Here is a 27,553-nt window from a genome sequence, read left to right on the forward strand (position 1 = left end):
GGGGCGGGGCGAACACAGGGAGAGGGAAGGAGTGGGAGGGCGCTGAGTGGCTGGAGCGCAAGGAAAAGGGGCGGGGTCCTGGGGTGATGGACGGAGGGAAAATAAGGGAAGAGGAGATGGGAGAGGCAGAGGGCGGGCTTAGAACGCCGCGGAGAGGGCGCTGAGTGGATGAGGCGCGCCTGAGGGGGGCGGGGGAAAAGGTCTATGGGCGGGCTTAGAACGCCCCGAGGAGCGCGCTGAGTGGCTGAGGCGCGAAGAAGGGGGTGGGAAGGTAGGGCGATGTACCAATGGAAGGGAAGAGAAGAGAAGGGGCGGGGAGCGGCAAGGGGGCGGCCTTAGAACGCCCCGGGGAGGACGCTGAGTGGCTGAGGCGCGAGGAAAGGGGCGAGGCAAATAAGGAGATTGGAGGAGGAGGGAGAATGGAGAACGCAGGAAGGGGGCGTGGCTCCAGGCCTCGGGCGCCTCCCCTCGCTTCAACGGTCGCGCGGCCTTTTGCGTCATCGCTGATCGCCCTCCCCCCCCTAGATGGCGTCATCAGCGCGCCGGGCGGGAAAAACGAAAAGCAAAGGGCTGTTACCGTTGAAGAGGAGCCTCTCCCTCCGCTTAAATCAGGTGGGTCTTGGGGCTCCTGTCGCGGAGGGCGCTCTGCGCATGCTCAGGAGACCCTTGGGACTCCAGAGAGTCATGGCGAATCCTGCAGCCAGGCTTAAGCACGAACCGAGACGCTCGGAGGTAGGCTGCTGCTCCGCCCGCTTCAGTCGCCTCCCGTTGCGTCCTGGCTGGGTTCGCAGTGGAAGGGAAGGCTGCCCCAGAATGCTGCCCAAGAGCAGCTCCTTAAGAGGGCATTGATGGGCTTCAACGGTTCCTGTCCCCAGAATGGATTCGGGGGAGGCCTTGAGAAGGGAATGCCTAGAGCCCAAGTGGCCTTTGGAGGCTCTGGAAGCCGAGGGCCAGGAGGAGGGCATGCTGCAAAGGGGCCCTGAGCGCCTCTCTCTGCCTTGATCGCAAGCAGGGTTTGTCCTCTGAAGCGCCCCTCAGGGGCCTCCTGGCTGGAACCGCTGCATGGGCCGCCAATGCCTTTTGCTCCAGGCCGCGGTCCCTCCTTTGGAGTTTGGTTTCCACTCAGGACTCTGGACCCTCAGCCTCTCCCGCTCCCTCTTCTGCGCCAAGAGCGGGGCTTAGCGAGAGAAGGCCAGGCTTTTCAGGGTCCCAGAAGCGTCGCCTCTTTAGCCGGGTCCAAATGCAGGAAGAGGCTGAATCGGCCGCAGGGCAGCAGCCCCCTCGGAGCAGCCCTGGCCCACTTTCGGGATACTCCGAATACTGGAAGCAGGAGACTAGGAGAGGGATTCACTGGAATGGCTTGAAGCAGAAGTCCTTCCGTTATAGCGTTCCAAAGCCACCCACCGCATATAGAACAAGAGTCATCACTAAACAATAATCAATAAAGCATCACACGGCCTCAAGGGAAAAAGAACCGGCGCGTCTTGAAATCCTCTCATTGTCAGTCGTTTCAAAGCCATGAAGGAGCTGTGAGCAACGCTGTTTATTTCTCCCCAACTGGCGCATCAGATGGACTTTTGTCTCATTGGTTCACTGTTTGCTTAATCTGAACACTTGCCTTTCAGAGCCAGCCCAAGCCTGGGTTTCCAAAGAGCCGGATGCCGTAGGCTGCCAGCGCCTGTCCCTCCTTCTGTCCATCCGTCCATGCTCCTGCCAGGGACCGTCCGCCATGGAAGATGCGGAGACGCGCTTCACGCACTTCCTCCAGCCCATAAGGGACCTCACCAAGAACTGGGAGGTGGATGTGGCCTCTCAGCTGGGAGAGTACCTGGAGGAGGTAAGGCCCAAAACACTGAGGGACAAATGGGGACAGCAAGGAGATCGCTTGAGTTGTAAGCTAGTAGGCAGGTCAAATGACATGAGGTTTTGTGAGCCATTGAGCCTTCTCTGTCATGGCACCAGAGATCCCTCTCTCTCCGACAGAGAAGGCTCAATGGCTCACAAAACCACAACTCCCAGGACTCCCCAGCGCAGAGCCAGGGCAGCCCAAAGCGGTCCCAGAGTGGGCCACCTCCGCAGTGCGGATGCAGCCTGACCTGGAAGAGAGGAGCCAAGAGGAAAGACGGAGAGAACAAGGACCGAGGAGGAAGAGGGAGGCCTGCTCTGCCCCGCTTTCTATGCAGATTCCTGTTTTAGTTATATTTTTTTCCAAAGAAACTCCAAATATATATATATATATATATATATTTCTAAAAAATCCAAAATGCATATTAGTGATGTCTTTATTAAGCAACCGTAAGCCACAAAAACTATTAGGCTAGCTCTCACAGCTTCTTTGTCAGGCAGAAATGGTTTTTAAAATATCATGCGGGGGAAGCAAGAGTAAAGCATCTTGTAGTGTCGAATGTCAAAGAATGACATTTTCAGGCAGGCAGAAAACTGAGCCTCCCCCTCCTCCCAAAAATGAGACTGAGCAACAACAGAGACAAAAGCTGCCAAAGAAGCTGTCATAACATTTGAGTTCTATAGCTATTGCCTTGAGATGTGTTCCAGTCCTCTGCAGTGGAGCCAAAAAGCCCCTATATTGGCAGAAATCAATTACCTTCTATGGAAGACCTGAGCTACCAGGTCTGTAGATGACATTAGGGTTGTGAAAGGCGAGGTGGATGTGGCTAAGCAGGTCCTTATTAACATTGTGCTCAAATGTTAACAGCTCCCTGTACAGGCTGAGCCTCCTTATCTATAATTCTGAAATCCAAAATACTCCAAAATCGAAAACCCTTTTCATAGTGGCTGAGAAAAGGGACACCTTTGGCTTCCGATACTTCAAAGTTCTCAGTGTTTCAATCCACAAAATTGTTAATAACATTGTGTAAAATTACCTTCAGGCTAAACATCAATTAATTTTTTGTTTAGACTTGGGTCCCATCTCGAAGATAACCTCATTATGTACATATGTACAAATACAGGTATTCCAGAATCCAAAATGCTTCTGCCCCAAACATTTCAGACAAGGGAGACTCAAACCATAATCTGAAAGGGTTAGTTTGTGTGCAATAGGCCAACAGTTCAAGGCTGGCAGGGGACTGGTAGGAATAAACCTTTTTTGCTACCAACTTGCTTGTGCTTTCCCCACAACTATAAGGATTGGAGATGGGGACAGACATAGGCAGTCCATTAGCCTGTCATATATATAATCCTGCAGATCCATGTTACCATTATCTCTCCCTGGCTCCAGCCCAAGAGGGTTAATCCAGCCATGGGCATTTCCATTATTCAGTGTAAGGTGGTTGAGGTAGAATCTGTTGTTTAGGCGCTTAATTCTAACCACTTGCTGCAAAGGGATGCGGGAATTCATCATTTAAAGGACTTCAGTGCTCTTTTTCCTCTGCTGTAGTCCACTTGCTCCATCAGATTGCCATAAAGAAACCTATCTTATAGCAGTGGGGTCTGTTCCTTGTAGTTGTTGTGTAGCTTCAAGTCATTTCTGACTTATGGTAACACTAAAGCAAAATTATCATGGGGTTTTCTTGGCAAAATTTGTTCAGAGCCTGAGGGTAGTTGCCATTGGCTCCCTCTGAGGCTGAGAGAGTCGCCCAGGCAGTTTTCATGGCCAAGTGAGGATTCGAACCCTGGTCTCCAGAGTCCTAGCCCAACACTCAAAACACTGAGCCACACTGGCTCTGTCCCTTTTTGGTGCCACATGAATTCTTGGAGAGGCTTGGAATTGCAACTAATTACTGCTCAGAACAGCTGCCAGCACTGAAAGAAGTCAGGAGTATTATTGTAGTTTTCAGATCTGACAGTTGTTTTAGAAATGCAGCACATTTCACAATTCTTCTAGCTCCCGCTTAGGTTGGATGCAAGCACTCGCTCTTAGTTGCCAAGACTGAACTTGCTGTCCCTGAAAGAAAGCAAGAAGTTTAAATCATAAACTGATACTGCATATGTTTTAGGTTACACTGTTCCTGCTTCCAGAGATTGATCATGTTTCCTTCAGCCTCCTCATAAATGGGTGCGATGCTTGCTAATTTGGCTGTAATTCATCAAATTCCCCTTAACCCATAAAAAGAGGCACTTCAGAAATGGGCAACTCACTATATATTTGCATTTAACTCAGCTCAGTCAATTAAATAGACCTTCCTTCTTATGCTCACTTGTAACTTTGTGTTTTTATCTGGTAGCTTGAACAGATCTGTATTTCGTTTGATGGCGGCAAAACCACCATGAACTTTATAGAAGCAGCTCTGCTGATCCAAGGTTCTGCCTGCATTTACAGTAAGAAGGTGAGGAGGACATTCTCCAGCGCAGGGGGGATGTATCTGAGTGTATGTGTCAGTCAGGCTAATGGAGTAGTTTGTACTACCAAGGACAATTTCAACTTTGCAAACCTTAACAGTCTTTAACACGAGTGGACAAAGCATGGCTCACTGGCCACATGTAGCCCTCCAGGGCTATTTTATGGCCCTATGGTAAAAAAAAATTACTATTTGAAACATGTCCCCAAATGACCTCTGGGTGCATGGGGCATTTTCACCATGTTAGGAGCCCCCCTGCAACCTCTGAAAGGTTTAAAAATGAAAATCTTTAAATATATTGCTTCAAAATGTTTTCTAGGGATCCAGTGGGATATATCCACAAAGGGTTCATTTTTTAATGGGAGTGCAATTTAATCTCAATAAAGCCGTCTTTTGAAACAGGAAATAATTTCTGCTCACCTGGTGTTAGAAAAAGGGGACCCCAAACATGATAGCAGTACCTCCCAGTGACACCTGGAGAGCATCTTGGGAGGGGGGGGTGTCATTTTTTCTCCTGGAGCCAGACTGTTGGGGGGTTGATAACCCTCCAAGGTTTCTTGGGAGCTAATGCGGTTTTTGAACAAAAGATGTTTGTTGTTTTTCTAATCCTGCCTTCTGTGCTTTTAAAGTAGTGGTTAAACTGCAAAGTAGATAAAGAGCTACCATGTACTGGACTGTTGTGTAAATCTGATTGGAAGTTCCAAAAATGCTATCCCTGTGCTCTTTGGCACAGCAGCCAGGGGCTCTACAGCTTTCCTTCATATGCTCAGAAAACCCGGTTGATTCTGTTGGCCCATCCTCTGGTTGGTCTCTATAGGGTCCTCTTTTCAGTGGGATGCAGCATGAACTCCTTGTGGGTTGTCCCCTTGAAAACCCTTGCCCAACCTCCCCTCTAAGTCTCTTGCTTTTGTTTTTGTTTTCTCAGGTGGAGTATCTCTACTCACTGGTCTACCAGGCTCTTGATTTCATCTCCAATAAGAAGTGAGTGAACGCTTTAGGGCTGGGAGGAAAATTACTTCTGTAGGAGAGGAAAAGGTGTACCTTTCTTTACATAGTGAAGCTGCTTTGGGTCTCACATTGGGAAAAGGGCAGGATATAGCTCTGCCTGTCTTTTGCTCACTCACTCCTACCTAAGGTAGCAAACAGAGGAGCTCTTGGGGCACCTGGCAGAGAGTATTTTCTTTTGCTCTCCCATCATCATCATCATCATCATCATCATTATTATTAACCTTTATTTATGAAGCGCTGTAAATTTACCCAGCGCTGTACATGCAATCTTTTTAGTTAGACGGTTCCCTGCCCTCGGGCTTACAATCTAAAAAGACATGACACAGAAGGAGAAGGGAGCGGTGGAGGGAAAAGGTAAGAGGTCCAGCAGTTCCTCTCTGCCTCCGAGGCCTGGACCAAGGCAGATGGACTGGAGGGAGGGCTTGGCTTCATAATGGAAGGTTAATCTTCATCCAGGGAAAATACATACTCTCAAGTAGGATAATACATATACAATACATAGCAATACAGGAAATGGTTCGATAAACAGGCAACAAAAGAACATCAGATAGTAAGCGACAATTATGCAATGCCTGGGAAGGCTTCTCTGAACAGGATGGTTTTCAACTCCATTTTGAAGCTAGTGAAAGAAGTGATGGCTCTTGCTTGTGGGGGAAGAAGGTTCCAGGAGTGAGGAGCAGCGAGTGAAAAGGGGCGAATCCGGGATGGGGCAGAGGAAATCCTGGGCTGGGACAGCAGACCTTGACTACCAGAATGGGGGGTCCTGGTGGGAAGGTGAGGAGAAAGAAGGTCTGATAAGTAAGGAGGGGCCAGTCCATGGAGGGCTTTAAACGTCAACAGCAGGAGCTTATACTGAATCTGGAAAGGGAGAGGGAGCCAGTGAAGGGATGCCAACACAGGAGAGATGTGGTCAGAGCGGTGGGTGGAAGTGATAATGCGTGCAGCTGAATGCTGGACAGAGATTAAAGGACGGAGGTGAGAAAGAGGAAGCCCAGCCAGGAGGATGTTTCAGTAATCAAGTCGTGAGATCACTAGGGCATGGACCAGGATCTTGGCAGTAGAGTCCGAGAGATATGGTCGGATTTTGGCAATATTATACAAAAAGAATCTACAAGCCTTGGCTGTGGTTTGGATCTGAGGGATACATGACAGAAAAGAATCAAAGACACTGGGCTTGCTGGACTGGTTGAATAGAAATGTTGTCCACAGAGACAGAAAAGGAGAGTTGAAGGGTGGACTTAGGATGAAAGACAAGAAGCTCCGTCTTGGACATGTTGAGCTTCAAACGCCGATGGTGCATCCACTGCGAGACAGCTGTGAAGCAAGACGAAACTTGCTGTTCAAGCCTTGGAGAAAGGTCAGGGGTGGAAAGATACAACTGGTTGTCATCGGCATAGAGATGGTAGGAAAAACCAAAAGAGCTAATGAGTTTTCCTAAGGACAGTGTGTAGAGAGAAAACAGAAGGGGACCCAGAACAGAGCCCTGGGGAACTCCAACAGATAAGGGAACGGAGGATGAAGTCTGACCCCCTGCAACTACTGCAAAAGATCTGCCAGACAAGTAAGATCTAAACCAGTCAAGAACAGTCCCATACATCTCTTTGCTGGAGGAAGAGGAGAACACAGGAGTGATCTGCTCTTAACTGCTGCTTTCAGGAGCTTCCTAGCATCACTCTTTAACCAGAGGTTGGATGGCCATCTCTCAAGAGTGCTTTAGCTGTATGCTCCTACCTTGCAGGGTCCCTTCAAACTCTAAGATTCTATGATTCTACAACCAATTGAGAAGCAGCGAGATAGCCCTTCTTCCTTTCTTCTCCCCCATGCTAAACGTAAGATTGCTAACACATTGCTGATGTGCCTTGCAAATACAGTCGGTCCTTCTTATACACGGATTTTTTATACACGGTTTGAAAATGTTCCAAAAAAAGTATACATTTACCTTGATGTTCCATTGTTTATTAGGGACACCATTTTGCTATGTCATTATACTTAATGGGACTTGAGCATACACGGATTTTGTTATACACGGGGGATCTTGGAACTAAACCCCAGCGTATAACAAGAATCCACTGTAACTTCATCTTTCCAAAAGGTGGAGAAAGGAACAAAGGACCGGCAAACCAGTATTTGATCCTAACCAAGAGAGAAGAATTAGTCACTGGAACCAAAGAAGTTAGTGCTTTAGTTGGTTCAGCAGTGGAACCACTTGCCTAGAGAAGTGGTGAGGCCTCCTTCTCTGGAAGTCTTCAGAAAGAGAGCTACCTGGTGAGGTTGCTCTAGCTGGAGATCCTGCATTGAGCAAGGCATTGGATGTGAGGTCATTTTCAGTTCTATGATTCTGTAAGGCTCTAACAGACAAACAAAAGGCTCCTTGTTATAAAATCTTTTTATTCCTGCTTAGCCACTGCTTCTTGTTCCCTGTCTAGTTGTTCACCCTTCCTGAGAAAAGCTAGTTAGCTCAACAACAACCAAAGGTAAATTTTAAATTAATTTTTTTGTGGTTTACTTCTCACCCTCCATCCGCACCAACTAGACGAGAGAAGCTGCCTGCATCAGTAGGAGCGGATGGGGCTGACTCTGATGCCAACGCTGGACCTGCTGCAGAGAAAGAAGAGGTGAGGGCTGGGCAGGGTATGTCCAGGGGTGGGTTTGTTTTCTTCCGTCATGGAGGGTCAGCGGTGGGAAAGGAGTGCCAGAACAGGATCTGTGCAAGTCATGCTGTGGAAGGTGGTTACCTTTGAACAACCACAGGGACATGGTGAAGAGAAAAGTATTGTTGAGTTTAGAAGGGACCATGGAGGTCATCCAGTCCAGCCCCTGTTCACTGCCAGATTCAGCTGCTGCATGATAGATAGATAGATGATCAGCATCTGCTTAAATGCCTCAGGGATGGGGCAACCCACACACCTTTTGAGGCAGCCTGTTTCACTACTGAATGGCTCATGCTATTCAGATTAAAATAAATAAATAAATATTTAATACTAATCTGCCTCCTTGAAGTTTGTGCCTGGTGCTTCTTTTTCTGCCCCAGAGCAACCGAACAGTCTGTTTCTCTTTCTCTCTGCCTTCCCCAGGCTTCCAGTTTGTGAGATATTTTGGTGTTCCTACACTGAGGTGTAGTTTTAGATGGTAAGCCTGAGGGCAGGGAACCGTCCAATTAAAAAGATTGTATGTACAGCGCTGTGTAAATAAAGGTTAATAATAATAATAATAATAATAATAATAATAATTGTTTTACTATGCCTCTGGAAAACAGGGTTCAAATCCAGGCTTGGTCATGTAACCCACTGGCTGACCTTAGGCAAGTCACATTCTCCCCAGCTCAGGGGAAGACAATGGCAAACCTCTGAAGAAACACGCCAAGAAAACCTCATGATAGGTTTGCCTTAGAGTCACCATAAGTTATAAACGACTTGAAGGCACAACAACAACAAACACGTCTCGGGAAGGACCTTTAAGGGAGCTGAATCTGGTTGTTATGATATTAAAGCCCAATATATTGAGAAGGTGAGAGAGAGTGTGATATAGTGGCTGGAATATTGAACTAGGACTCTAGAAGACCATAGTTTTGAATTGCTCCTCAGTTATAGAAAACCCACTGGGAGACCTTGGGCAAGTCACACTCTCTCAGCCTCAGAGGGAGGCAATGGCCAACCTCCTATGGACAAATCTTGCCAAGAAAACCCTATGATAGGTTCACCTTTGGGTCATCGTAGGTCAGAAACAACTTCAAGGCACACAACAACAACAAAGATTCATGATGCCGTTACTTCAAAATTGTAATGTGTCTTGAACCCTAGAATGGGTGCATGCTTGAAATGTAAAGGAACAGAAGATCTAAGGTCTGGCTTTCTTTGCAGCCATACAATGTAGCTTTGAGCATGTCCTCGGCTTGCTTACTTAGAAGGAAAGAGATGCTCTCTTGTTCCAGTGAAGAGTATGTGCTATTAACCAAATGTCTCTGTTTGCAGTTCCTCTCTTTGAATGATATTCAGGATACCAGCAGAGCAAATATGGACTTGAGGGATGACCGACAGCACAGTGTGAGTACAGTTGGCCCTCTATATCCATGGATTTTTAAATTTCATTTCATTTAATCTGCATTGTAATCTGACTTGGATCCTGTACTGTAAGAAAAACAGTATATAAAATGAAACATTCCAATTAAAACGAAACTGAAATCAGCTCCACACATCTTGCAGTGTTCCCACTTGAAATAAAATATGATGCTCTTCTGATTAAGTCTCTGGCTTATTCATGTTAAAGGCCACCAAAACATCACATGGCTGTGAGCTACTTAGGACGGTGATATATTATGTGCCTTTGCCTTTGTGGCTTGCTTGTAGGCTTCTGCAAAGGCTGGTCCTGGAAATGGCTTTCCTCTTAAGCCCTTTCTCAGCCTCACAAACATTGCTCAGTTCTTTCTCTGCATTGTTGGCCTTAATTGTTGCTGTCTCTCCGTCTGAACTGCATGCTCTTTTGTTCTGCACAATCTGATCTTCCCTTTGCTGACTGCAACAACTCCCTCTAAATGAATTAAGAAGGACCCTCTAGCTCAGTGGTCCCCAAACTGCCCTTTAAGAGATTTTGGACTTCAGCTCCCAGAAGCTTCAGCCATATTGGCCAATAGTCTAGGATTCTGGGAGCTGAGAGTACAGTTTGGGGACCACTGCTCTAGCTACTAAGGAGGGAAATCCAACAAGTTGCTGCCCTCCAGCTGGGCAGGAATGGAGTTCCAGGAGGTCATTGGTCATTCACTGCTATCTACTCGTCCCCAAAATACTGAGCAACAGCCGATGATAATGTTTTCCTATCCCCTGACTTGGGTCCAGAGCATCTGAAAGACTGCATTGTTGAAATATATTTCTAATTTGTATGGAAAATGTTCAGATGTGGCAGTGGTTAACTAAAGTTTAAAATGGTTCCTGTTGCAGGCCAGAAAGACTAGGCCTGGAAGAACAAGTCTTCAAGGACATGTGCTGAGACATAATATAAACAAATGTATTATTGTTATGCTCTTGTGTAGTGTGGTGACTTCATGGGAAAGAAGTGTGTCCACTTGGTGGGAAGGTTGATCTTTTGAGAGAACAAAGACTGATGTCACATTCGAGCTTCTAGCATGGACTCTAAAAGAGAATAGATGTATAGAAGTTTGCTGTGCATTGTGTAAATAGCAACAAAGTCAATAAACCCTCATTTGAGTGAAAATCTGTGTTGAAGTTACTTTGTCCCTGAGTAGCAGAGAAGACTGCATCTGTTCCAGTTGGTACCAGTTCAAACCACCGGCAGCACAAGACATCACCCATAACAAAGAGTTTTTTCTAACATGCATCACACAATATGAGCCTGCCCAAATTTTAAGATCCTTAGGGGAGGATTTTCCCACAATCATCAGAGGTGTATTTGGTGAGGATATGGAAGACAGGACCTTCTTGGTCATTGCTCCCAATCTGTGCAATTGCCTCCCAGAAGAGGCTAGGCTGTCACCCTCCTTGCTCTCTTTCCATCACCTAGCAAATACTTTTCTGTTTACCTTCAGTGACAGGCCTGTTAAGTGCCTGTCACTGAAGGTCTTTTAACTGGAATGTGTTGGGGTTTTTCTTTTTAAAAATGATCATCATCACTGGGTTTTAACACCCTTGAAAACTGTTTTAAATGAATAGATTTAATATGAAGGCTTGTTCAATAGGATTTTTTGTTTGTACAATTGTATTGTCCATGATTTTTAACTCTACAGGCTGCCCTTCATATCAAGCAATTAAAAAAAAAGATCCAAAACTGCGCCTTGATTTTACCTTTTTATATAAGGGACATCATTTTACTACTCCATTGTTTATAATGGAACTTGAACATCCACTGGTATCCACAGCTGGTCCTAGACCCAAACCTCAGTAGATACCAAGAGCACACTTTACTTTGTTTGAACGCATCTTGTGAGCCTTCTTGGGCCCCGCATTGAAAGAAAGGTGGTAGATAAAGCAAATGAATAAATTAACCTTACCTGCTGCTGCTGCTGCCCACAACTTTTCTGCAGCAATATTTTATTTATTGAATTTCTATCCTGCCTTTGGGATTCAAAGTGGCTTACAATAATTTAAAAATGATTAAGCTTGTTGGTTTTAGATTATTATTTTTAACTTCATATGTTTTAAATTTTATATTTGTAATTTTTAAAATTTTCTCAATTTTAATTGTATGATTTTAATTGTTGTTTTAAAGCGTTTTATATATGTTGTTAGTCGCCTTGGGTCCCACTTTGGGAGAAATGCAGGATAAAAATTAAATAAATAATATTAGGCTAAAATATTAGTCTTCAAAATTTTTAAAGAATTCAATAACAATATTATTTTTCAAAAATAACATAGTAAAAAACATTCAAAACACACAAAACACAATTACCAGTAAAAGTTTAAAAATACAGTGCACTACTTAAACTACTGCTTCATAGTTAAATATGGTACTCCCTTGCCTTGTTTTTCCAGGTGGTTAACATTGTGCCCTTGACTCCAATGTCCTTGGTTCCTCCAGAGGAGGCAGAAAAGAAGGGCAACCCTCTCTTGAGGTAAGCTTTAAATGGAATTATCATTCCTTCTTGCCCATGCCCTGCAAAGGGCCAATGTAATGCATAGGTGGGTGTTGTTGTATTCACTTCGCTTCACCTTCCTTCTGTTCCCTTGCAGCCAGAAGGGAGAGATGCTGGCCAGCCGGCGGGATTTCCGCATGAACACTTGCACCCCACATGTCACTGGCACCTTCATGCTGGAGCTGGCAGGAATCTCACCCACCCAGTGCCCACCAGCAAGGAACGCTGAGTGGGGGCGTGGCAACTCTATAGGTATGGACAGGCACACTGCCCTTATTCCCTTTAATTAATAATAATAATAATAATAAATTTATTTATAGTTCCCCGCCTCTCCCAGGTGGATCGAGGCAGGATTACAACCCAGTATAATATTCAATAAAAGTACAGCAATAAAATAAAGCAGGTAAGAGAATCATTTGGTCCTAGGGAGAGTCCAGTGCAGACTCACTTTGGGGAGTTATCAAAGGTCTAGGAGACCCCCTCTTTTTTGCCAAAAGGAAGTAATTTTTCAACCAAGAAAATTCTTCAAGCATTGTAAAAACTCACTTTCTGGGGCTGTACAATCCTGATTCAGGGACATTTCACCTAAAACAACCAGCCATCTCCCCTCCCTCTTGTCTGCAACAGACTGAAAAGTGAGCAGAACTTATTAAGTGGTTGCTTCCAGTAGTCCAAAATGGAATCCACGGAGATGTGGTGAGGCCCTCTAGAGCTCTGGAGGAGCAAAAAAAGAAAGAAAAATGTGAAGATGCACTTGTCTGAGCTTTAGATCCTGTCCATCCCTAGACTAGTAGGAGACCTAGCCTCAGGAAGGGCCACATTTAGTTCAGGAGTTGGTATGAAGCCCTGTGGGAGCAGACCATTTTCCTTCTGCCTCACCTTTGTGTTCCAAATGTCTCTTGGGGAGCACATAGCCAAGGCTTCACAAAAGGAACAGCTGATAACAGAGCTCTCTTTTAACAGGCTGCTACTTGCACTGGAAAACTGGTGTGTGCCAATATTGAGCAAATTTCTTTTTAAACAAGTTATTTCCTAATGCAGCATGCCATTGATGATCTGTGTTCATGTTCAGCTTGCTTGGCTGACTAGCTGAGGCAGAAACACTTGATGTGTGTCTGAACTCATGGGATTCCTTTAAGAATTTTTTTTGCTAGACTTGCACTTTTGCTTTGGATTAGCCTGGTATCCAGATCACCTGGCTATGTATTAGTCTGGACTGGTCTATTTGATCTAGAAATTTGACACTTCCTGTAGCTGCCGTTTGCACTTGTGTTGATGTTTGGCAGGTATGTGTGTGTCTTGTACCCTTGCATGGTTCTTTCTCACACTCCTCTTCCTCCCTTGCAGGAGCTCAGAGTCTCGTCCCAGCAACTGGTTCCACTCCCATGGAGGTCAGCGTGTGTAACACACCAGTTCTTGCCCTGAACTTCTCTGGAGAAGGAGGTGAGCTTTTGACTGAGTTCCTGAACCTAAATTCAGTTGGCTCAAGGGAACACTTAATCCAAACTGTGTAGGGTCACAAAGCCTACCTGATCTGAATCCTAGGCTGGAGCTGGGCTATCCCATCTCTGAAGCATCCTCAGCAGGTGACTTGGCTAAGTTTTCTTTCTTGAAAGACTTTAGAAGGAAACCCAATTAGTAAAACTCTCAGGCCAGCTTATATAATTATAGCTACCCAACAGACCAAGTTGTAATAGGTAGGCCTCACCTTCTTAATACATCCTGGCAAATATCTCCAGATATTTAACTGTATTGTTCTGTTTGTCTTTTTGATTTTGGATTGTTGTTGCTTTTTTGTCCTTTCTACCTTTTTGGGTTGTATTCCTGAAATTTGTTGTACACTATTTTGATGTATTGCTTATGACAGAGTAGTGATGTGTGTAAGAATATCCAGCTGTATTGTTCCTGTTTCATTTCTTGTTTTGCTTTTGTATTGCTGGATTTTATCAACTGTATTCAATAATTTAAATTTGCTGTGTGTGGTTTTGGTCTACCTGATTAATTAGTAACATTTGTCAGCTAAAGCAGGGGCCAGAAAACTGCTTTTCTTTGGTGGACTCTACCTAGATTAATAACAGAGGACTTCAGTGGGAGATGGGTACAGACCTGTAGCTTAGATGCTTACTTGTTTGGTTTAGTTCAAGCTTTTCACTCTCAGCCTGGCCAGCTCTATAAACCTGTTGTGAGGGTAAATAAGGACATCACACATCAACGCTAACTGACCACTGTAAAGATCTGAAAGGCATACTAAGAAATGCAGTGGAAACAGCATTGAGCGGTCACCCCACAGCCTTGTTATTTTGCAAGACTGGGCTAAACTCACTCTTCTTTCTCTTCTCTGTCCCCAAAAGCAGGAGCAGAGGAAGCTTTTTGTGAGAACGATGACAGTTGTGGTGATTTCCTGCCAGATGCTCCAGAGGATCTTCCAGGAGCCTCTCCAGATAGAGTGAAGGAGCATTTGGCACATCAGACGGTAGGCAGCGGGGATGAATGAGAAGGATCATTGTTCATTCCCAGCTGGCAAGGTGAGGGGTCTGTTTTAGGCTTCATGAGAGGCCCTGACAGCTTTGCTCTCTCTGTCTTCCAGAGTCTCCCTCAGAGGAAAGGGTACATGCTGCGAGAGAGGGCTCCCGCATGTCAACAGCATGTCAAGGTATGAACTGAAATGCACAAGATTTGGGATAAGCAACAGTCACTTGAAACTGTCTTTTTGTTGCTGAGGTTATTTTCAACCTTCCTTTTGAGTATTTTTATTTCATTTAGTTCTTTATTTTAAGTTCCTTGTAGCAAAGTGGAACCTCCAGGCTCAGAAGTAGTGTACCTCTGAATATCAAATGTATTTTGTGAAGGCACATATATCAAACATGCATCCATTTGTTAACAATATTGATTGTAAATACGATTTTCATTTATAATTGTTAGTGCATTCTTTAACATTCTTTTGTCAATGTTTTTGTGATGGTATTTTTGTGGTTTGTGCATCTATGGATGGGACCCTTCCCTCCTGTATTTGTTTCTGCATCTTGACCCAACCCTTATTACATGCTTCCTCTCTTTCAGGAGATGCAAGACCCCTGGCACAGCCTCGACCCCTTTAGCTCCTCAGATGACAAGCCACTCAAGAAAGGTACAAGGAAAGATGGAGGTGGATTGGCTGCTTAGTGGGTCTTTCCAAAGTCCCTATATGAGGAGATGGAAATGAAGAGTTTTCCTCTTGAGATCTTAGGGGCAGCATCATGGGGTCTGTGAGAGGCCTTATTGGTGCCCTGTAGGTCCCTCAGTGTTGAGTGAATCCTTCCTGAACATCACTGTGTAGCCATCCATCAAGGGCTGCCCACAGGCTCTGCAACTCCCTGCCCAGAGAGGTTGGATGGCACCCTCCCTCCTTTATTTCTTGTGACACGTGAAAAGGACCTCTCAGTTTTGACAGGCCTTGCAAGACTGACTATATGAGCCTCGTTCCACCTAAACAACGTGCAGGACTTTCTGTCTGATATTTTTGTTGTGCTATGTTTTTTAAATGATCTAAGTTATTAACTTGTTTTCATTTTTTATATAGTTTAACTATCATCCTGTAACATTTCTGTTTCTTGAATTTTAACTACCTGTATAAGTTGACCTCATGTATAAGTCAAGGACAGATTTTGGGGCCAAAATTAGGGCTTTTGATATGACCCCATAAATCAAGGGTAAAACTTAGGGGCATGTAAAAAGATGTAAAGAATAAAGCAAAGGGAAACAATGCCCAACAACTTACAAAATTCAAGCAGGCATCACGGTTTGTGCTCATACTAAAGTCTGGATGGATGAGAGAATGGAGAAGAATCAGTGCTTCCGAGACAGATTAAGCTCTTGCCTTTCATCAGAGGCTGGTTCCTTTTTTTGGTAAGAGTTGGCATATGATACTTACCTTGACCCATGGATAAGTCGACTCAGGTTTTTTGGGTCAATTTTTTGACTAAAATTTCTAGACTTATACATGAGTGTATACAGTGTATTTGTTTTAAGCTATTGTAAGCTGCCTTAAATTCCAAACCAGGAAAAGGGTGGGCTATAAATACAACAACAATAGTTGTTCATCCTAGATAGCATCATCATGGATAATACAATCTCAGAGTTGGTCCCAAGGGCCACCCAGTCCAACCCCGTTCTGCCATGCAGGAATACATACTTAGTAGTCCCAACACCATCATTATAGGATGCACCATGCAAGCCCTCCTTGTGCCAGATGGCCATCCAGCCTCCATATAAAAACTTCTATAGAAGGGGGCTCCATTACACTCTGAGGCAGCAGTAGAGGGATAGGAGATGGTGAGAGGCTGAGGGCTGTAATTTAGAAAGCTTGTTTCTGTCTCAGATGCAAGAACTGAGAGACACCTCCTGCTTTCCTCTTTGATTTTTCTCTGGCTCCAGGCAGGCCTTTCACGGTGCCCCGTGGCTTGGAAGACTTGCCCGGCACCAAACGGAAGAGGAGGCTATCCAGCAAACTGCAGGACTTTGCGGCATGGTTCTCAGCCACAGGTGAGGGCCATGACTTCTGGTGCTTGGAAAGGAATGGGATTAGAACAGAAGGGATTAGAAGAGACCGAAGTGGGATGAGATCGTAATGGGAACCATAATGGCTCAGGCCAGAGGCCTCTCTTGTCAGCATGTGGCATTGGTACATCGAGCTGTTGGCTCCGACTCCTCTATATTTCCATTGCCTTACTCCCAACGCCCTTCTCTTCCATAAATGGCAAATGCATATTAATCAATAATAATAGATTTGCTGTCATGAAATGGCAGCACAAGGCATTTTCTCACCCTCATTTGAATCATTAGTCTACTTAGATTGATAGGGAAAAATACATTTACCTGATTAAAATTTCCAAACAAGAAACCTTCCTGCATTCCTATGAAAGCAAATATGCAACAATCTAGGTATTTAATATTTCTTTTAAAAAGTAAAATACAAGTATAAAATTATATATTTACCATATATTGTTATAAGTTTTTATTTTGAAGCTGCAGTCAGCAGCAGTACGTTTCTGCTGAGTCCACCCAAAATTGCTTTCAACTCCTTAGTCATGCTCTCTAGTCCAACATTCTCTTCCCTCAGTGACAAACCTATTTTTACACATTTATCTGATCTCCCTTTAAATGCGTGTATCGTAAGTCTGGATGGGAGCTGGTCTTTGTCTCGGCCATACCAGCCCATTTGAATGGGAAGTGTTTGGGGGCAGCTGTTAACTTTCTGTCCCAAAGACCCCTGTTGCCAAGACTGAGCATGTCCCTCTGCTGGGAATGCAAGTGAACATTGGTGCTTCTTTGATACAGCCTCAGTCCCAGGTTTTGTCTCCTCTTGATGGAACACTCCTTGGTATAGTCTCAAGGTTTTCCTAAAAAACAAAAAGTCTTTCTCTATTTTTAAGTTACATATTAAGTAATAATTAGGATGAAATCAGTAAGGCCCCGAAAGGCCACATTTTTCCTTGGTACTGGCATGAAGCCAATGTTGGTTTCAATCAGGTCTCTAAAGGAATGGCGTTCTATAACTGGGGTGCCACAGCAAAGAAAGCCCTGCTCCCACATCCTTTCACAGTGTTTTGACGCCAACTTCCTGCAGACCACCAACAGGTATATCTTGGGGAGAGACACAAGATACTGCAAGGGATGGGGAGAAAGGGCAAAGAAACCTCTTGGAACCCTCTTTCTAAACATGTTTGACTTGTCTCCCCAGAGAAGGACAGAGCCGGCAACACAAGAAGCAGGAGGAAAGGCCCAACATTTGCTGGTGAGTTTTGCATAGCAAGAGGGGAGATAAGGGAAAGACAGGAATGCAGCTCCATGGTCCCTTTGCTGGTTCCGTTTCACTTCTGGTGTTTTTAAGACTTTGGCCTCAGGCAAAGATGGGATCTTGCAGACTTCCCTGTGTCTTGCTTCATAGACTTCAACACTTTACTTGGAGAGAGTTGGTGATGGTGGCACCTATGTGTTCCTTCTTGAACTAGCTGAGAGTTGCTCAGAGCCCAGATGATGGTGAATCTCCAGTTCCTTGGGCTGTTTGCTTCTGTTACTTCTGATCAGTGACCAAGAGGGTCTTTCACACTACACAGTTAAAGCCCTATGTTATCATTTTAATTGTTGTGGCTGCATCCTATGGAGTCCTGGGCTCTAGTTTTGTTGAGGCACATACAATTCTTTTCTGTAATGTCCAACCAAATCACAAATTCCAGCATTCCATAGGATTTTATTTTATTTTATTTATTATGGTATTTATACCCCGCCCTTCAGCCCTAAAGGCTATCAGAGGATGTAGCTGTGGCAGTTAAAAGTGACACCCTGTTGTTGTAATTGTTCAGTGTGAAAGAGACCTAAAAACTATTTAGGTTTTAACTACCTTACACAGGACAGTGCTGTGCCATCAGAAAAGCTAATGTTACTCTGGGGCTAGTCTTCAGTTTATTCTCTTGCATAAAACAGAGCTACATTTTTGTATGCTTAGAGGGGAAATGTCCAAATGGGTAAGAATTGACATGTGATCCTACCTGCTCTGGTTTTCCTACCTTTGGAAAGCATTCCCTGGACCAAAAACGGTGTCCATCACCTGTGGAATACTGAATGCATAGCCCACCATACACACTGATATGGTGTAGTGGTTTGAATGTTGGCATAGGACTCTATGAGATCAGGATTCCCCACTTGACTATTGGGGAACCTTGGGCAAGTCCCACTCTTTCAGCCTCAGAGAGTGGCCATGGCAAAACTCCTCTGGACAAAACCTGTCAAAAAAATCCCATGATAGGTTTGCCTTCCCGTTATCATAAGTCAGAAACGATAATGAAGAAGGTACTCCCTGGAACACATCAGTCATACCTGCATTCATGAAGCCAATGAAGGTTAGGTCTGTTTAATACTTGGATGAAAGACCACCAGGAGGGAACACCAGACATCTCCAGGCTGGGCTGCCTGGACTAGTGGTCTCCAGAAGGTGGGTGGTAGTGGAACTGGAAAACCTCAACTCCCAAAATCCCATTTCTAGTATAACCAATGTCCTCTGGACGTGCTCTAGCTTATCATCATTCTAGTCTGAGAATCTAGTTGAAAACCATGGATGCCAATCAAAGTTGGCATTACAGGTCTAACTGGCAAGACTGGCCCTTTGTCCAGTTTTGCACATTGTTGGAAACCAAGTGAGATCAGTTCTGGCTAGTTCTTGCGTGGCAGGCCACTAGGAAAGAAGACCCGTGGCATGACTGGGAAAAGAGTCGTGCATGAAACCCTGGAGAGGTCTGTTGCTACAAGTCAGAGCGGACAACATTGGCTGCCCTAGGCAGAGGAAGGCTCTGACCCAGTAGAGGAGCAGCTTCTTCTGTTCTCCTGTAACTCTTCTTTCATTCTAATAAACACACATCCATCTCTCCCTCAGAAGGAAAGCTAGGCCAAGGCCAGACTCTGTTGGAAAGGATTTTGGGGGGAAATTGGACCTTAAAATGGGGATTGGGAGGCAGCCTGGTGAAAAGAGGGGTGGTCTTGCAGACTGCAAGCCTTGATCTCTTATCTAGGAGAGCCACCAAATGGGTGCAAAGCGCTGCTTCACTTGCCTCAACATCTGTCAATATACGAAGCTCCCCAAGATGGAAGCAGGAAAAAGGTGTCAAAGGGTGACTGCAGAGCAGGAACGGGCAAACTCTGGGGGTCTGGGGACCAGTTCTTCTTTGCTACCCCCTTCAGCTCATGTCAATCCCCCTCCCCAAAATGCTTTTTTTAAAAAAAGACAAGACAACAAGACCTGAAGTGTCTGGAAACGCTGGGGTGGGGACAAGAGGAGAGGAGAAGGCTGTGCTTCATTTTTAAGGGGAATCAACATTCCTGGACACTTCCAGGAGCAGATATTCTCATTTGTAAGCAAAAGGTTTGGGCAGAGCCATCAAGGCAGTCCTAGAAGGGCTCCCAAGGATGCTGCCTGAATCCCATCTCTGCTGTAGAAGGGCCTGACCCTCTCTTAATCTTCCTGGCAGATCTGGAGGTCCTCTACTGGAAGCACATGAAGGAGCGTTTGGCTGTCCAGAAGAAGCTGCAGAGGAGGATGGTGAGGACATTGTGGGGGTGGGAGAGGATGGGGTGGGCTTGTGTAATAGTTTATTTGGCGCTTTTATATTGAGGGGAAGGAAACATGGTCCTTGAGCCACATGTGACCCTCCAAATCAATGCGAAAAAAGTGTCCCTTCTGGGCCTAAAATAGCCCAAAGAGGGTCAAGGCATGGCGGAATTGAACTCTCTGAAGTCCCCACCGTGGCATTTGGGGGCAAATTTATTTAAAAAAAGAATCATGTGAGTAGTCCTCCAAGGTATGCTGGGGTGCCACTGTGGCCCACAATTTGCCCACCCCCTGATTTATATGTAGCTTTTTTGCCAATGCACCAAATACTTTTTACCATTTGAAGTAAACAGGCTTATTGCAAAAGGGGAGGCGTGCACAGCTTTGGTACCCCTTTCCTGGCTCAAAACCCTGCAGCATCACTCTTGGGGAACAAGTCATAGTGCATTACAGCAAAGACAGGATGTACTGAGGGTGAAACATTCTCTGACCATGTCCCTGGATGCAACTTCTGTAGGGCATATTTTCTCAGCCCACCAGAGTCCCACAGCCTAAATCTCACAGGTACTGAAATATTCTCTCTGGGATGAAGAAGAGAGCAACTGTGACAATGGAGTGATAAAAGACATACTTTTCCAAACAGAGTGTACTGTTCTCATAATATTTTTAAGCAGTAGGTTTGTTGTCTAGAAACCTGGAAAACCATGGCTGGGTAAAGGGCTTCCCAAGGGTTGCCCTGAACACTGTTATTCTGGTCTTTGACCCCTCTTGAATCCCTGGCTACTCTTTTACAGTCCAAAAAGGAGTGAATTGCCCATCCTGGAGCCCTCTGGGTACTGCAATTCATTTTTTACGTAAGCGGTGGGGGTGAGGGGGAGTCTGTCCTGTGGAATATTATTTTAAATTGATTTTCAAAGCCAAAAGTGGACTTCCAGCCACTTCTGATTTTATTTTCTTCCTCTTTTTGGCATCTTTGGCAGTCTCTGCTGCCCTCAGAGCTTCCAAAGAGAGAAAACTCACTCGCCAGAATTCCTGACACCTGTCAATAAATGCTAAGTAGTGACCACCTGACTTGTTCTTTGTTTTTACCCTGAAGCAATATCAGCTGCAGGCCAATGCCTTTGAGGATCCGGAGGCCCAAGAGGAAGAGCGGGAGGAGGAAGAGGACGCCGTGGACAATCCTGTGGAAGATGACTTCCTGGAGGATGAAGATGGTCCCCCGTTAGAAGCCCCTGAGATGGCACCAGAGGGCATGATGGGTAAGAGGCAGTGATGGTAGCCATAGAGGGAGACCCAAGCAGAATGTGAGCCCACAACCCAACTATGCTGCTTGTGCACACTATATACCCTGACAGCAGAAAGACTAAAAGAATAATGGCAGAATGAAGTGTATCTAGTTCTGAGCACCACAATTTAAAAAGGATGTTGGCAATGGGAGCATGTCAAGAGAAGGGCGACTAAAATGGTGAAGGGTCTAGAAACCGTGCCTTATGAGGAAATACTTAGGGAGCTTATGTTTATTCTAGAGAAGTGACGGTTGAGGGGTGATATGATAGCCCTCTTTAAGTATTTGAAGAGGTATCACATTGAGGATGGAGCAAGCTTGTTTTCTGCTGCTCCAGGGAGTAGGACACAGAACAATGGATGCAAGGTACAGAAAAGAGATTCCATCTCAACATTAGGAGGAGATTTCTGAAATTAAGAGCTGTTTGGTGGTGGAACACACTCCCTCGGAGGGTGGTAGAGTCTCTTTCTTTGGAGGTTTTTAAACAGGCTGGATGGCTATCTGTCAGGGATGCTTTAACTGTGATTTCCTGCATGACAGAATGGGGTTGGACTGGATGGCCCTTGCAGTCTCTTCCAGTTCTATGTACAGAAAGCTGAATGGACAGGACCAGTATGAAATACAGAGGATGGGGCTTTCTTAGGAAGAAGGATAGGGGTTTGTTAAGTAACTATCTGTGTGTGCCAGTGAAAAATTACTTTTTTGGATTTCATTTTTCCGAACATCAGAAACGCTGCAGACCTGGGGATTCCGGGAACTGGCCAAAACTCTGACACACACACAAGCAGACATCCTGCAGCTGCTTCAGGCAGTGATTCTCTGTTTTTACTCCAATCTCCATGGCTCTATTTCAGGATGCTTTGGGATGCAGTGAACATGGGAGTATCTGTGCTCAGGCAGACCTCTAATTCATTCATTCATTTATTTATTTTTATAGATCCTGATGGAATCCCTTCTTCCATCAGCTATGAGGAGCTGGTACGGAGGAACGTGGTATGTGTTTTGTTCCTGAGAAGAGGAATATGATAATGGGCTCTCTAGCTTTTTGCTGGATCCAGACCTTGCTGAATTTCACGTTTGTTTACTCACTTACTTCTTGCTTTATGGGGGTGGAGGTGGAAGAATCTTTATTATTCCACCCAAAGAGTGCTGTTTATGAGTCTGGGATTGGTTCTTGGGATCCTTCTTGCCCAAAGCCTGTTGTGAGAAATCTCCAATTTCTTTTTCCATGTTCTCCCAGGACCTGTTCCTCGCCCATTCCCAGAAGTACGCCCGAGAGACGGTGCTGTCCCGACGTGTGCGGGACTGGGAAGAGATGATGGGGCCAGAGCTGGAGGAGCAGGTAAGGAGTCATTGGATGCGTTGGCAGGAGGAGTGCAACAGATGGAGACCTGCGAAAGCCGTGCATGTTGAGTCTCCCTCATCTGAAATGCTTGGGGCCAGAAGTGTTTTGGATTTTGGGTATTTCATTTTATTTGGATTTTGGAATATTTGCACATATCTAATGAGATTTCTTGGAGATGGGACCCAAGTCTAAACATGAAATTCATCTATGTTTCATATTCACCTTATACACATAGCCTGAAGTTAATGTTACACATAATAGTTTTAGTTATTTTGTGCAGCAAAGTTTGTGCACACTGAATCAGACGGCAAAGGTGTCACTGTCTCAGCCATCCATGTGAACAGATTGGGAGAATTTCAGATTTTGGAATTCCAGATAAGGGATACTCAACTTGTATGTATGTACAGCAGCTGGAGGCCCAGATAGCTACACTTCAGCATCCCAGGGAGCAAGAGGTTTTCCTGACCAGAACAAACCAGACGATCCTGAACGGGAAACACACAGAGGAAGTTGCTGGGGAGGAGGAGGTCACTTCACATACAACAGAAGTAGATAGTTGGAGGAATGTCAATAACAGGGATGTTATTATGGGAGTCTACTACAGACTCCCCGGTAAGACAGAGGAATTGGATGGTGTCTTTCTAGAACAGATGACCACACACTGAGAAAGGAGAGATGTAGTAGTGATGGGTGACTTCAACTATCCTGATATTTGCTGGAAGTTATACCAGACAAATCTAATCTCTTTTTTTTTTTTTTTAATAGAATTACCATCTTGTTAGATGAAGGGAATGCTGTGGATATAGTAAGGCTTTTGACAAAGTTCCCCTTGACATTCTTGCAAACAAGCTTGTAAAAGTTGGGCTAGACAAGGCAACTGTTACATGGATTTGGAATTGGTTGACTGACCAAACCCAAAGGGTGCTCAACCATGGCTCCTTTTCATCCTGGAGAGAAGTGATCAGTGGGGTGTCCAGTGGGGCTCTGTCCTGGACCCAGTGTTATTCAACATCTTTATCAATGACCTGAATGACAGAATTGGGGGCATACTTATCAAATTTGCAGATGACACCAAATTAGGAGCAATAGCTAATACCCCAGAGGACAGGATCAAGATTCAAAATGCTCTGAATAGACTAGAAAGCTGGGCCAAAGCTCACAAAATGAACTTCAACACGGTGAAATGTAAGGTACTGCACTTAGGACAGAAAAATGAAATGCACAGATATAGGATTATGGGGGACAGCTGGCTGAATGATATTTATATGTGTGAAAGGGATCTGGGAGTCCAAGTAGACCACAAATTGAACATGAGTCAACAGTGCGATGGGGCAGCTAAAAAGGCCAATGCAATGTTAGGCTGCATCAATAGAAGTATAGTGTCTAGATCAAGGGAAGTAATAGTGCAACTATATTCTGCTCTGATCAGGCCCCACCTGGAATATTGTGTCCAGTTCTGGGCGCCACAATTCAAAAAGGACACTGAGAAACTGGAGCCATGTGTCCAAAGGAGGGAGACCAAAATGGTGAAAGGTATGGAAACCATGTCCTATGAGGAATGATTGAGAGAGCTGGGAATGTTTAGTCTGGAGAATAGAAGGTTAAGAGGCGATATGATAGCCCTGTTTAAATACTTCAAGGGATGCCATTTTGAGGAAGGAACTAACTTGTTTTCTGCTGCTCCAGAGACTAGCACACAATGGAGCAATGGATGCAAGCTCCAGGAACAGAGATTGCACGTCAACATTAGGAGGAACTTCTGAGAGTAAGGGCTGTTCAACAGTGGAGCACACTCCTTCCACTGAGAGTGGTGGAGTCTCCTTCTCTGGAGGTCTTTAAGCAGAGGCTGGATGGCTATCTGTCGGGAATGCTTTGATTGAGATTTCCTGCATGGCAGAAGGGGGTTGAACTGGATGGCCTTTTTGGGGTCTCTTCCAATTCTATGTGGCAGGATGCATACCTAACCTACTGACTTTCCTTGTGCAAACTGGAAGTGAATTGGCACCCAGTGCCACTCCTTTAAGACAACTGTTAGATCAGTGGTTCCCAAATTTTTGTCGTCTGGGCGTTTTGGACATCATCTCCCAGATTTCCCACCCAGCTGGGCCAGGAGCTGAAGTCCAAAATGTCTGAAGGACCAAAGTTTGAAACCAAACGTATTATTTTTGTACCTTTTTAATTGTATTGTTTATAATGTTGTAAGCCACCCTGAGACCCAGTCTGGAAGAAGGGCAGGATATAAATAAATATAATAAATAAATAAGCCACTGGATTAAATGGCCTCTACACTACTCTAGCCTCTGCGCTTTACATTAACTGCAGCTTCCAAGATGTCTTCAAGCACAGCCCCAAGTACAGTGAATACAGTAGTCTAAACTGGATGTTACTAGTGGATAGTGGATAGACTGCTGTGGCTGCATTATCCCCTGTCTATAGATGATGGACTAGTTGAAGCTGGCCCCAGGCACTCCAAGCCTAGGAGTCCATGCCCAACCCCTTACACAGTTAAGGGGGTTGAGGTGGCGCCAGGAAGAGGGTGAACAGCTGGAGCTCTGTAAAAGTTGCTGCACAGGGTGCACCTTTCCTAACCCTCTGCCCTTTTCTGCACAGGAAGCACGGGTTGCCTTTGACATACACAACTACGGGGACCGCCTGGTGTCCAGCTTGGGCCGTGTGGGCGAGTGGCGCTCCTTTGCCAGCCTAGTGGCTGGGCAGCCGGCCTTTGAGGTCTGCCGCTGCATGCTGGCATCCCTGCAGCTCGTGAGTATGGCTGGAAATTGGGGAGAGAAAAGAGGGAGCAGAAAAGGAGATCCTTGGGGGAAGGATTTCTCTGGGTCCCCCCGCTGTCACAGGAGCATGTGGTGCGAATATGCTTTCTTAATGGCTGCTCCCAGACTGTGGAACTCCCTCCCACTGGAGGTTCATTTGGCCTCTGCTCTCCTCTTTTTCTTCTGACAGGCAAAGACGTGTTGGTTTAGACTGGCCATTTCAGGAGGATTTTTTAACGGGTGCTATACTTTATCTTCACTATTATATTTTAAATGCTTTGTTTTTTAAAAAGCAAATTGATACTTTTAATAGGATTGCTTAATTTTAAAAAAGTCACACACTTTCAGCTTCAAAGGAAGGCAGTGGCAAAACCCCCCTGAACAAATCTTGTCAAGAAAGCAGCATGATAGGTTCATCTTAGGGTTACCATAGGTCAGAAACGACTTGAAGGCACACAGCAACCATTTTCTTTCACCTCTACAATAAGACACTTGTGGGAAAGTCAGGAGATAAACTGAATGAAACCATCAATAAATAACTTTGTGTCTGCTGGAGATATGCCTCTCCTGATGCTTTGGATCACATCCCACCTTCTCCAGCCCCTGCCAGCCATGACCACCCCTCTCCTCTGTCAGGAGCCCAGCAGATAGAAGCAGCAGCGAGGAATGAAACACAGACTTCTGTCCCTGGTTCCCTGCTCTTAAGGCCCTGAATTTTTTGTCTGTCCTTTAGGCCAATGACTACACAGTAGAAATCTCCCAAAAGCCTGGCCTGGAGGAAGGAGTGGACACCATGGCTCTCCGTCTGCTGACCCAAGAGAAAGCGCATGAGCGTTTCCGCACCTACACAGCTCCCTCGCTCGCCCAGCAATGACACCTCGCTGCCTTCCTCCCTGTCCGTGCATTTGTGTTTGTGTATGTATATATATGAATGTATTTTGTACAGCTTCTTCCAGCTGAACTCCATTCTTCGCTTTCTGCTTCCCCCCCCCCCCCCAATCCCTGACCCAGTACCTCCTTCAGCCTTGCTTTCCTCCAATAAATGGTGTGTGCTGGACCTCTGCTGGCTTCTCTGTTTTAAGCACTGGGTCTGAAAGTTATGGGGAAAAGTGGAGGTTTGTTTCATCTGTTGGGACTGAGAAGGTAGCACAGTAAATTTATAACAACAGGTTGAAAGCACTGGGGAGTGGTACACAGCTCTTCATCTTCCATCCATCCTCAGTGCTCAAAGAATGGATGATTGTTGAAAGAGAATTGTCAAGGCAGTAACTCAAAAGTTTTGTGTATTATTAGTTTTATATCTTGCAGCCATGTCAAGAAAGGGCTGGTCTGTAGTTATTAAGTGTAAATACTCTGCTAAAAGCTCTTGTGAATCCAAAGTTACCTGTCTCTTCTCAGCAGGGCTGCCCCTTCTGCAGTCATGCTGCCTTCATAGGACCTCTTCTGCTAAAAGAAATTCCTGTTGTCTTTTGTAGTGGGTTTGTTGGGGAGATTCACAGACACCTCTAGGGCAACATAGCTTCCAGAGCAGAGAGTTCTCAACCTTTGGCCTTCAACCTGTTTTGGGTTGGCTTTCCAGACCCCTCTCCCTCCCAGTCGGCTTGGAGAGTGGCCAGGGATTCTTGGGAGATCAAGTCCAAAACCACCCGGAAGACCAAAGGTCAAGGGCTATTGTGATACTGCAACATGGTTACCAGTCTTTGGTCCCTTTGCTGTTTTAGACTTCAGCTCCCAGAAGGTAATAGCTCTGGAAACCATTCCCTATGAAGAGCGGATTAGGGATGTTTATGTTGAGGAAGAAAAGGTTTCAACATGATAGCCATGTTTAATAATTTGAAAAGGAGCTATATTGAAGACAGAGCAAGCTCAGATTGGCCCATTTGGTTCCCCCAGAAAGTGCTTGGCTGCTGCTAGATGCAGGATGATATAGAAAGCTGTTCACAGAGTTAGAGGGGAAGAGTACACATGCCCCAAATTTTTAACCTCCCACTTCAGAAGATGGTAAGCAGCACAGCTTTGCTGGTCCCACAAATGACTTTTAACTAATGTGTAAGGTTTTGTGAGGATGTGCGTTTTTTAGAAATTAATTTTAAGCTGTATGTGAAGAAGGGTGAACTGGGATAGCTGGGTAGGGACAGAAAAGTCCTCACACCCTTCACAGACAGCAAAAGCATGGAGCCCCCCTT

The 27,553-nt window shown here is 45.2% G+C and overlaps 1 protein-coding gene across 2 annotated transcripts; it reads left to right on the forward strand.

Moving 5' to 3' along the window:
* Positions 1-357: 357 nt before the first annotated feature.
* Positions 358-26,414, forward strand: LOC149311518 (condensin-2 complex subunit H2-like). 2 transcript variants are annotated; one of them, XM_089526632.1, is made up of 20 exons: positions 358-612; positions 1,626-1,837; positions 4,185-4,286; positions 5,224-5,279; positions 7,840-7,921; positions 9,278-9,349; positions 11,789-11,868; positions 11,987-12,141; positions 13,237-13,332; positions 14,241-14,362; positions 14,477-14,542; positions 14,950-15,016; positions 16,303-16,410; positions 17,609-17,662; positions 19,890-19,960; positions 21,066-21,228; positions 22,192-22,247; positions 22,495-22,596; positions 25,210-25,359; positions 26,101-26,414. In XM_089526632.1, exons 1-20 carry the CDS (start codon positions 420-422, stop codon positions 26,239-26,241), a joined length of 2,148 nt encoding a protein of 715 aa, XP_089382758.1. In that variant the 5' UTR covers positions 358-419; the 3' UTR covers positions 26,242-26,414. The 2 variants fall into 2 exon arrangements, with proteins under 2 accessions (XP_089382758.1, XP_089382759.1); XM_089526633.1 differs by having other exon boundaries at positions 14,244-14,362.
* Positions 26,415-27,553: the final 1,139 nt, after the last annotated feature.

This window comes from Sceloporus occidentalis, unplaced genomic scaffold (assembly GCF_023333645.1).
Source record: "Sceloporus occidentalis isolate IW3139 unplaced genomic scaffold, rSceOcc1.0.p SCAF_5, whole genome shotgun sequence".
Classification (NCBI taxonomy): Eukaryota; Metazoa; Chordata; class Lepidosauria; order Squamata; family Phrynosomatidae; genus Sceloporus; species Sceloporus occidentalis.